Source organism: Ambystoma mexicanum, chromosome 3p (assembly GCF_040938575.1).
Source record: "Ambystoma mexicanum isolate Mex_15411 chromosome 3p, UKY_AmexF1_1, whole genome shotgun sequence".
Classification (NCBI taxonomy): Eukaryota; Metazoa; Chordata; class Amphibia; order Caudata; family Ambystomatidae; genus Ambystoma; species Ambystoma mexicanum.
In genome coordinates, this window is record NC_090925.1 from 1,142,149,789 (window position 1) to 1,142,161,892 (window position 12,104).

At 38.5% G+C, this 12,104-nt stretch overlaps 1 protein-coding gene across 1 annotated transcript in view; it reads right to left on the reverse strand.

The window, feature by feature from the left end:
* Positions 1–1,571: 1,571 nt before the first annotated feature.
* LOC138579835 (uncharacterized) overlaps positions 1,572–12,104 on the reverse strand; it is a 28,230-nt gene continuing 17,697 nt past the window's right edge. Inside the window, exon 2 of the mRNA XM_069650062.1 lies at positions 1,572–4,488. Coding sequence (XP_069506163.1) covers positions 3,101–4,435 — 1,335 coding nt within the window. The 5' untranslated portion in view covers positions 4,436–4,488 and the 3' untranslated portion in view covers positions 1,572–3,100. The remainder of the gene's footprint in view (positions 4,489–12,104) is intronic.

Below are 12,104 nucleotides of genomic sequence, written 5' to 3' on the forward strand. Positions count from 1 at the left end.
TCTCAAGACCTATTAGGTGGGCACGTGGCTGGTGCAGAGATCATTTCTTGCCTTTCTTCTTTTCAGCTGGTGTGCATGATGCTAACTCAGTCTCCTATCACAGACTGGATGTGATGAAATGGTTGAATCAAATGAAAAGAAATAGCATGTCTAAAGCAACATGAAATAGACTCTTCTAAGAACATTTTGGAGGTCTCAGACACAGTAGCTAATAATTGTATCGGACTTCAGAAAGAAAATGAATGTATGTTGGGAACAGCGGAGTGAATGGTTCGATAAGGAACTTGAATGGATGTATTATCTGAACATCGAGGATGCCTATAAAGGACTATATCAGCCACATATTGTTGGCAAATATTTTGGATGCTTGTTGAGTTACCAGCACCTGGCTGACTCCAAGGTTCTGAACCTCAAGTAGCTGCTAACAGATGAGTGCTAAATTGGTGGAACAGAAGAGATAGTGTGCTCATCACAAGCAGGGAGGCTCATAGAAATGTATCCGCTTAAGCATCTGTCACCCCAAGGCTACACCACTAGTGGGTCACCACAGTTGAAAGGTCAAATTCTTGTGGGTGAAGGCTGGTAGGCTAAAAATAAAGCCACTGGGTGTTCCTCCAATCTCAGCTTTAGTTTCTTTCTGGGGTTGGGAAGACCATACTGATGGTTTACATTACATTCCTGGACATACTCAAATGTATTTGAATTGTATCCTCATAAATCGACAGAGGTTCTTTGGCTGTGGTAGACAGAATGCTATTTATCCAGAAGGTGATCTCACTTGCTCATTTGGTGCAAAGTAGGTTTGCTAATCGGCCACCTCAAATATTCACTAATATCTGCATTGGTATTGTTGGGTATTTTGTGTAGATTTGGGGCCTAGCGGTATTTTCTTACCGCCAAAAATAAAAATAATTTAGCAATAATCACTCCTTGCATTCAGATTGGGTTTGGTATTATAGTGGTATCGTGGTTATGCATTATTTCAGTACACAGATGAATTTGGTTGGTATACATTTCGTTGTGGTATATTGATGAGCATAATTTCTTTGTTTTATTTGTGGCCCCAACATACAAAACCCCTTTCTTTTGTCTATACTGTTCTTGTGATCTCTAGAAGCCTCAGGCCTCTACATTATTCAATAACACCACATTTTCATATGGAGTGCCACTTATGGCTGTTATCACTGATTTATCTACACCAGTGAGCTATGCTTCCATAAAGTATTCACAATAACATGTGGTATAATCACTAATTTATTTACATTAGTGAAACTATTTCCAGAGGCCTCTCTCTCTGCTGACTCATGTACGTCCAGCAGACTATCAGATTGTGTTCCACTCAGAAGTCACACACACATATACACTGAGTGGAACCACGTACACAGCTATTTATAATTACTCATAACATAACTTTTTCCACATGGGATGCTTGCCATATATTACCTAATAACCTCCCCTTTTATCATGTTATATGGGCTAACTGCACCAGAGAAAAACAGAAGCAAATAGAAGCCTTTACACAGATTGTGATTTACATCAGTTTCATTTCAAAAATCATACATTACCAGTTTTGTGAGGCAGTCTTTTCTAGAATAAACATAAGAGAAACAATTGCAAAATACATGGCATTTCATTAGATTCTCTGCAACAATAAAAAGAACAGTGCATCAGTTGACTTGCATTTCTGAATGGCAACATTAGAATGCAGCTATCACTACACTGCCTGACTGAAATAGATTTCATTCACACACTGCACTCTCACTTTGTATAAGATAATTACCAGCAAATTGTAGCTGTTTAGCACGCAAACTCTGTGGGCTGGTCGCTTTCTTTAAATGACTCAGGGCTTCCTTTTAGAGCACCCAGCGAGAACATGCAGTTCCAATCTGCACTCTTTTGTCCTCAAGCCGGTGCTAATTGACTGGAATCTCCAGCCTGTGAAGGTCAGCAGTGCACTGGAACGACGCCTCTCAATCAGGCAACCCCACAGCAACTCCCGCCAAGTCCTCACCAAAGCTGTGCAAAATGTCCACTCCCTTTCTTTCTCCCCGGGCTGCTTCAAGAGACTTTTGTTACAGCCCCTAACGTGATGCCTGCCCAATAAGAATCCACTATGTCATACCCTCCTTCTTCAAACAATAGCTCACTTTTCAGTAAGAAACTGTATCCACTAATTTCCTGCTTATTCGAATTTTGTTTCCTGAGCAAGGACCATGAAAAGCACAGAGAAAGAGAAAGAAAAAAAAATTCTGAATGCCCGTTTAAAATGAGTTTCAGCCTGCCTCATTTTGCACATAGAGAACACATTTTAATATTAAGAAGTTAGAATCATGTTAGTACTGTTAATTATATTAGTTCATTAATACTCTAATGTATCTCCTGCAACAGAGGCATTTCAGGTGAGAAAAAAAAATGGTGTGTTTTTAAATGTGAAAAAAAATGATGTGTTTTTGACTGAGTAGCCTGTCTTCATTTACATGTCCATGCGCTGCACTCCAAAAACACGCTATACATTGATCCCGTGCAGTGGCGCTGCACTCCAAAACACACTAAATAATCCTACATATCCCCTCCTTTTTCTGAGAATTTGGCCATGGTCCAAGCCACAATTGGAAGAAATCCAACTTGCTCCCTTTATTCTTTTAAAATGTATGCATGTTAGGATATCTTTCTCTCCCCGTTGTAGCCACTAACATGAGCAACATCTTCATTTTTACTGATAAAACAATCAACCATCCTCCCATTATTAGCACCAGGACAGCTAAACCCACTATAGAGCGTTCCCCCCAGGTTCCCCAATTAAATCTTTCCACTTCTATTATACCCAGGTTACTAACCGTAATATTGTTCTTTCTTAGATTCATTTTCACTACATGTTTCTCTTTATGATTCAATAAGAATTCTAGGTCCGGGTCTATTGGAAATGTATCCCTTTGAAAAAATTCAATATTTTCTACTTGGCTTTCCCAAATGTCATTCGTAACATGAAATAATGTTAACCCTCCAATCGACACAATTGTATCCTTTGGAACCTGTAAGTAAAACACATTATATTTCACCTGTTTAACCACATATGTTCCATGATTTAAGTGTACTACTGTCAGGTTTTTTTTAAACAGGTGCTGATCAACCATTTACCTTTGACCATCTTAGCCTGTGCTAATTCTTCACTCCCCATATTGCTAATGATTACTTCACATCCTTCTGATATACTTGGGTCAGATTTCAAACCACAAATAGCGTCTGTAGCATCAGGAACAAACCGTTTATCTGGGCACATATAATTTTGTTCTTTAAGTTTGACACACGTTTCCAAGTTTGGTATCACGTAAACTTCAGGCTCCCATGACTGAAATGCCACCACTTCTGGAGTCTTAATCTTAATAAATGTGTCCTCTTGCCAAAATCCCACATTGTGTACCCACTTGGTTTGATAAATAAGTTCAGGAGCTACATATGGGATGCATAGTAAAAACCCAATTTCCAACCTTTTCAAGTCCACATATAATGGCATTGCATTACCCATTTCAAATGCAATTTTTACCTGTACCACATCAATATCCCTCCTGGTCAACCTTTCTATCATTTGATGAATAATATCCTGTGAAAAAAAGTACAATGGTATATGTCCTTGAATCAATTGTAAAATTGCAGTTTGAACTTCTCTCCTATAATTTGTCAATAGTCTATCAACAGGACTCATTATATTCAAAATCTCACTAAGTGTTCTGTCATGCTTAATAATCAGCTTAGTTGCCCGTTGCATCACATCCGCTTGTTCATTCAATATGATCGCAGTTTCATTTATGAACCTTACTTGTTCATCCAATCCCCCTCTAATCCCATCTAATGTTTTTTGTATTATTTCTAGGTCAACACTCAGTTGTTGTGCTTTAGTACTCAGCGTCCCTACTGAAATGGCATTGGCTGTTGATATCGTGGTACCTATTATGGCTCCAACTATAGACATTACCAATGAGATCGCAAGCATCACTGCTCCTCTCTTTCCTCTCCTCTTCTTAATGTCTGCTGAATTCACAAATGTTTTCTCCAATTGCATCAATATATCTCTTATTGACTGCTTAGCGTCCTCTTTTCTAATTTCCAGCCACTCTTTAGTCTGCTCAGCTTTAATTCCAGTGTTGTTAAAATGTTTTTCTATCAAAATATCAGGATTCAATGGTATATAAATGTTCTGGAAAATCATCCTTCTATCACTCATGATGAATCCTGGTGCTTCTTCTATTGCAATACCAGATGCTGGTCCAGGCTCAATGACAACCTGTGCTTCTGAATTTTTGAAGTTCCCTCCGAATATCAACATAATTATCCATATTGTCGGCGTCATCTTCAATGCTGATCGCTTTGCACCCTTGGTCTTTGCCCCGTTCCGGGGCTTCTCTGGAATCCGTCCACGTGGGCGCCAGGACTCCATTGTCTCCCGTGGCCTCCGATCCCAGAACCAGCAATTAAATGTATGTTAATATTCTAAATCAAATAGAAAATAAACAAATTAAGTACATAGCACAATACTAACTTCACCCTTTTGCCAAAAATAAAACATGCTTTGTAAAACATTTCGCCCTTTTTCTCTCGCCTTCTGAAATTAAGCACAGGTTAAAGAGAAAACAAACATACATAAAACAACATTCAATATTTAATACATTTTCATTTTGCAAACCAATTCCATTAATTTCAGCTTCCATTTTTTTTTATTATTATTTTTTAATATATATATTTATATATATATAATATATATATATATATATATATATATATATATATATATATATATATATATATATATATATATATATATATATATATATATATACATATATCACAGAGTTTATGTTCCATTATAATCAACCATCTTTATTTAACTTCTCTGCCGCTGCTTTCTGACTAGACCCATTTACTTTACTTTTTTTATGTTCAAGGGACTTTATCTGTTTCTACATGCTCAAGTTGTTTAATCTCATGTCTGGGGTGACATGGTTTAATTTGATTCACATGAACAAACTGTTCTGTTGCTGTTTCACCTTCAGTCTTCAAAATAATATAGATCACAGGAGAGACCTTATCTATAATTCGAAATGGCCTCTGCTAGGCTGCTAGAAATTTGGAATTTTTCTGTTTACCTTTTCCAAAATGAAATTTATACACCTGATCGCCCACACAATATTCCTTTACACACGTCTTTCTATCATAATATGACTTTGCCCTGTCAGCAGCTCTTTCTAAATTTTTCTGTACAAAAGCAAATGCATGGTGTAAATGCTTCCACAGTTCAGCAATGTATTCATGAACTGTGGATGCTCTCACAAGTGTTTGCTCATGTGTCCTGTATAGCAGGTTTTGTGGTAATACCATTTTCCTACCTGTTAAAACTTCATGAGGGCTAATACCTGTTGCTTTTGCAGGAGTTGATCTGATTGCCATCAAAACCAAACGTAAACGTAAATCCCAGCTGGAAACTGCTTCTGCAACAAATTTCTTTAAAATGTCCACAACAGACCTATTGCTGCGTTCAACTCCACCCGAAGAAGCCGCCCGATATGCAATATGTAGCTTTCTCTTCACACCCAGTATTTGCCATACCGTACTCATTAGAGCACTTGTAAAATTACTTCCTCTGTCTGATTCTATTCTTTGTGGCAACCCAAACCTTGAAAACACATGATTCACCAGCAATGTGGCTGCTGTTTGCGCACTACAATCTGGTGCAGGAATACACTCAATCCACTTCGACATCAAACACAACACACTTAAAATATAACGGTTCCCCCTGCTCGACCTCTTTATAGGCCCTACATAGTCTATTTGCAAATCTGACCATGGAAGAGTTAGGCATCTTTTCATTAATGGAGCTCTATGCATTGGTAAAGCAGGTTTAAATTGGGTGCATACTAGACATCCTCTAGTATATAATTCCACATCTTGGGACATATGTGGCCAATAAGCATAATCCTTTAGTATTTCCAATGTTTTTTGTGAACCTCTGTGGCCTGCAGTTATTGCATCATGTGCATGGTGTAGCATTAGCCCTCTGAATGAAAGGGGTACCACCCACTGTATCTGTCCTGTTATGGACTCTCTAATCATGAGTCCATCCGGTAGTCTAATTCGTTTTTTATTCTTTAATAGCACCCTCAACTCTTCTTTTCCCATACAATCATTTTCTGTTAAAGGGTTTTGTTCAGGATCTATCAAATAATTATAATAGATTCCCAAAATGCGATCATTCTCTTGTGCCTCAATCATATCTTGGTCTGGTGTATCATAACTCCAGTGTACCACTGGTTGCTCTGTCTCCTTTGGAGTTTTAGAACGTGTTACTGCATCAATTTGTATTTCACCCAGTAAATGTTCAATTGGTAGCAATTCTCCCATCACAGCCCCAATTTTAGCCAGGTGATCTGCCTTATCATTCCCCTCTTTATCCTCTCCTGGAGTTTTTAAATGCCCACATATTTTCCTCCAGTATATTGTTAAATCATTTTCTGACACCAATTTGTCTATGGCTTGTATCATTTTTCCAAGTGGCTTTTTTTTGTATGTAACCATGCCTCTCGCCTTCCAGCCAGGTAAATATTCCACAAAGCTATTTCCGTGCAGTCACAATCAGTCACCAGGACAATTTCACTGAATTTGTTATCAACTGCAGTAGTAATTGCTTTATAAATGGCTGCCAATTTCGCTACTTGACTGCTCCTAGCACCAATTCTCATCCCTATACTCGGGATGCCTTCACATTTCAACCAGACATTTCCTATTCCTGACACTAATTGTTTATTACTGTCATTTTCAATGTGGAAAGCACACCCATCAACATATACAGTTGGCAAGTCCTTGCATGTCTTTTCATCAAAAGCTTTGTGTGGTGATGGTTCAAATTCCTGCAAATTAGGTTCCACTTCCATTTCGTTTGATACTGGTTCAGCTGCACAGTCATGTAAATCTGCTAAACCTTGAGCAATTTGGTTTTTTTTTATTTTGGCCATATCTCACTTCTACAGGAAAACCTTGCAATGCCAGTGTCCATGAAGTGATTCTGGACTGTGCTAGATTACCTGAACTAATTCTTTTACTCTCTAAAAACTGCAAAGGTTGATGATTTGTTTCAATAATCACCTTTTCTCCCTGAACAATGGGGCGTAAATGTTGTAGCGCCCACACAGTGGTTAATAGGGCCTTTTCACATTCATTGAATTTCATTTCAACTTGGGAAAACGCCTTACTTGCATAGGCAATGGTTTTGTGATTCAAATCATGTTTTTCTGATAACACTGCTGACATACAATGTTCAGAGAAACCTATTTCTATAAAGAAATCCCTATTCTTTAAGGGGTATGCTAAACATGGTGCCTTTACAAGACATTCCTTTAATTTACCCACTGCCTCAGACTGCTCTTTTTCCCATTTCCAGGGTGTATTCAGTTTAAGCAGTTTAGTCAATGGTTGAGTGATTTCAGCATAATTTTCAATGAACTTTCTGTTATAGCCTGTCATTCCTAATAAACTTTTTACCCCTTTCACATTTTTAGGGTCTTTTAGTTTTTGTATAGCCTCTATTTTTTTCTTTTGGGGATTTAGTCCATATTCAGTCACTTCATGGCCTAGGAAATTCACCTTTTTCTTGCAACATTGTGCTTTTTGTAAAGATACTTTGGCGCCTGCTTTCTGCAATTGGCCAAGAACATGTCTTATTTCATCAAAATGGCTTTTCAAGCTTTCATTTTTTATCAAGACATCATCTACATAAATTATGGTTCCGCTTTCTGCTGCATCAGGCATAGCTTTTCTCGAAAATATGCCAAATTCACTCCCACTATTGACGTACCCGAATGGAGGTCTAACCCATGTGTATTGAGTCTTATCAAATGAAAAGGAAAATAAATTCTGTATCTCCTCTGCCAATGGCACACACCAATACCCAGAGGTGAGATCTAATGTGGTAAATACTTTTGAGCCATGTATCTGAGCTAATCCCTGATCAATGAATGGCAGTGGCCATCTGGATACTGGCACTCTTTTAATTAACTCCCTCAAATCTGCACACAGTCGCCATTGGACATTTGGCTTTAACACACCTAAAATAGGTGTATTAGATGTGCTATGAATGGGCCTAATGATTCCCCGCGACTCCAAATTTTTAATAATCTCTGCCAATGACTCTAAACACGCCTATGGTAGTCTATACTGGCGCGCAAATATTGGACTTCTGTTACACCCTTCCGGTAGCATGGCCACATGTAAACCAGTTAGACCGCAATCATAAGCATCTTTTGCAAATACATCTTTAAACTCCATAAATATCCTCCTCAGTTCATTTCTATCCTCATCGTTGTCACATGCATCCGCTGATAAAATCTGCTCCTCTACCATTTTGGAGAATTCTGGAAAATGTTCTGGCATGGGAATCTCGGCGCTTTCCTCTAATTGTGTGGCTGTATCTCTTTGTAAAGCTGCCACTTTTAAATGTTTTAGCATATCAGTTTCCACTTCAATGGGCTGATTTTCTATTTCATTTTCATTTAAGTTAAATGTTATGCAATCCTCTTGATGACAGCAGACTGTCTCGCTTGAATCATAAGGGTAAACAGAATGAATTTTAAATATCCCTTTGGGTTGAGAGTCCAGGTATTCTGGCAATTCACCCTTAGCATCTACATACTTTTCAGGGATATTTCCAATCACCATGTTATTTAGATCTGCTGTGTAATGTGATTTTTGTATGGCCATTCCTACTGGGGAGTTTTCATCTAAATGAATATCCTGACAACCTTTATTATTCACCATAATTTTTACAGACCCTTCACCCACATCTACCAATGGAATGTATTCATAATCCAGGCCCTGCTGTTTTATGGATTCATTCAGACACACAAATGCATTAGAATCTTTCATCTGCTGTCCATTTTTGCATTTCAGTGTTATTGCAAACTGCTTTGTGAATGCAGGGATAACATTATCTTTCCTCATTTGTAATTCAATTGCATAAGAGACCAGCTGTGCGCAATGATAAGTCCTTCTTTTGTCTTCAAATTCAGGTTCCGGGCCACCTTTGCGTGACCATATCTTTTGATTAAGGAAATCTAACACCATACACATTCTGTGCATGATGTCATTGCCCATGTAAAAGTCATTTTGTGTTCCACACACTATCCAAACATTATGGTAAATTGTTTTTTGTCCAATGCTAATTTTCAGCATGCATCTACCTGCAATTCGGTTTTCAAAGTCTGGACCGTCCAAACCAGAGACATACTGGTTTTTAATCCTAAATTTCGGGATCTCCTCCCTTTCCATTATTTTTTGCAACAATTTCTCATTAATGAAGCTCCTTTCCTGTTCAAGCGCTAAAGTGGCTTTTATTGTTTTAGAATAGTCATTTATCCCAACATGAACCCATGGTTGTTCATCTCACATGTGTATTTCAGCAAGAGTGGTAATGTGTTTTTCCGAACCTGCTCTAGGAGCAGTATTCTGTTTGCATGTCTTCTCTTTCAAATAAAAATGTAAGGTGTGCTCATCTATGGCAGTTTTCCATTCTTTCCTTGGGTCTAAGTATATATGTACAGGTAATTTTTCATTTTCACTCTGCATTTTGTCTTGACACATTAATATAACAGTGACGCTAGGTATGCAACTATTCTGGAGATACACCTCCACTGCATCATTTGTTTTTGCAATGGTTTGACATTCATTTATATTGCTGTTTTGTGATTTTAGTTTCTTAGATCTCAATGGTTTTTTAGTTAAGGACCACAGTACTCCATTCACCCCATCTATGAGCGGAGATAAATCTTTTCAGGCAATCTGTTCCCATCAGAAATGGAATATCACAAATGGATGTGACCAATACCTCCTGTTTCATTCTGTGTTTACCTATCTTTATGTCAACCTCGGTGACGCCTATAATAGGCACCTCCTCCCCATTAAAATTATGCACTGGATCTTGATTTTCCTTCACTGTGATCTGATTCTGCGGGGATCTCTCTTAATTGATACTCTTTACTAATTCTTTAGACATAATTGTGGCCTGTGCGCCAGTGTCAATCATTGCAAATGTTTGCCATTTTTCTTCTACAGTGATGGGAGCATAATACCTGTCTTCAACTTCCACTAACACACATAAGAAGTGTGAATTCTTACTGATTTTGGGGCTCACCTTTCTCAGGCCTTTTTCACTTTTGGCTAAGCACATTGGTGAGAGTGGACTTTATTCATTTCTCCATGTTCAGAGGTTTTTTGGAGTGTGGCCACTGTTCGCCCATCCATCCAGGTATCATCAGGGACCACATTACAACCTTCCAACTGAACAAGTGTAACAATATCATTCAGCAATTTTTCATTGTCTAATTCTGTGCACTTGTGATCATTTAGTGTGGTATCAGCCCTCTTAACCTCTTCAAAAATATGTGGCTCAAAGAATACTTCAGGTGATTGACATCTACCCTCCTTTGGATTATTTCTTTTTACTGTCTGTGTTTGGTTATTATTCTGATTGTCCGGGGAAGGAGTTATAGCATCGCCACTTACTCCCTGTTCACTGGTATTTCCCATGCATGAGTCATTTTTCATAAATCTGTCTCTTTGTTCTTTTGGATCTTCAGGTTTTCTTATTTCATTTGTACATATCACCAATGTTTGATTTAGTTGTAGGTTAAACCGTACCTCTCTTTTAGAAGTGTTTGCATTTTCTGTTACATGTTCATGTACTTGTATTTTCACTTTTAAATAATTAAGCATCTCAGAGTCATTATGCAAAATTACATCAGAGCAAACTGTCTTTTTGGCGCTGCAGGTATCATAAGTACTTAGTCACTTTTCAGAAGCCCCCTGATCATTCCTATGGCCTTCTGCCCCCTCCTCTGATGACTGTTTTTGTGTTGTACAGAGCTCATCTATTTGCTCAGCCAACATTTTCACTTGGGCCTCGAGGCACTGGAATCTTTCCATCGCTCTAGAATCCTCTCTCTGGGCCTAGATCGACATTGGTTGTTTTCTCCCTGATTGGATCTATTCTGATACCTCTCAGGAGAATGATTTCTATTGGGATGGTTCCTGAATTCTTGATTCATTTGCGGAGGGGAGCGGGGTGCACCCATCCTTTGGTTGTAGCCCCTGGTGGGGAATCATTGTACTGACGTGACGTGTAGTTCATATTCTGTCTCATGTCCTGTCTCTCATGTGATGGGTACTGGCCCCTATGTTGATTCCCATTATCAGCAAATCGATCCACATATCGGGGTCTATCCTGAAAACCATATATCATGGTATTGGGATCAAATTTGCTTCGTGTCCCCAATGTCTGATAAGGACCATCATTTCTTTGATCCTGATTTTGTCTCTGGTTATTGTTCATACCTGACATATCAGGTCGATAGCCTGCCCGCGGCCTATCTCCTAAGTACCTGGGGCTGATGTAGCTCTCCCTATTACTAGGATCATGTGATTGGAACATTGGTGCAGTGTGTGATGACCTTTGTTGATTATCCCTCTGTTCAGGTGCCAAATTATTTTTACTTGGACTTTGAGCAGACTCAAGGGACATTTTGGCTGACCTGATTTCCAACACTGTTGCGAGGGTTCTTTAGATTTAGGTCTAGTATCTTTCATTTTATCACGTTCTCTACCCTGACAATAGAGTACCTCATATAGTTTTGTGCTTTGGTGTACAATCCATTCCAGGGACTTGTCACGGTCAAATTCACGGACCAATTGGGATATGATGTCTTTCTGTAGCCCATAGAAGTAGGCAGTTTTAAACTCATTGGAATTGGGGTCAAAAGATACATCAAATTAAGAAAATGCTCTTTTCAAGTCTTGTAAAAACTGGTGAGGGAATGTATTAGGCCCAGCAGTGATTGTGTAAGTGACTTTCTTTGCCTCCTGCAATGACTGGAAAGGAGAAAAATGACACCTAATCTCTTTTTCGAACTCCGCCCATGTCATATTCTGCTGTTCATTCAATCCTCTTATAATACTGGCCGTCGGGGCATCTAAAGTTAAATGAAAATATTGCTTGTACTGTTCCTTAGGTATATGGAGGGCTTTAAAAATGTCATGAACCGCTTCTAAGTGATCCTCTATGCAGC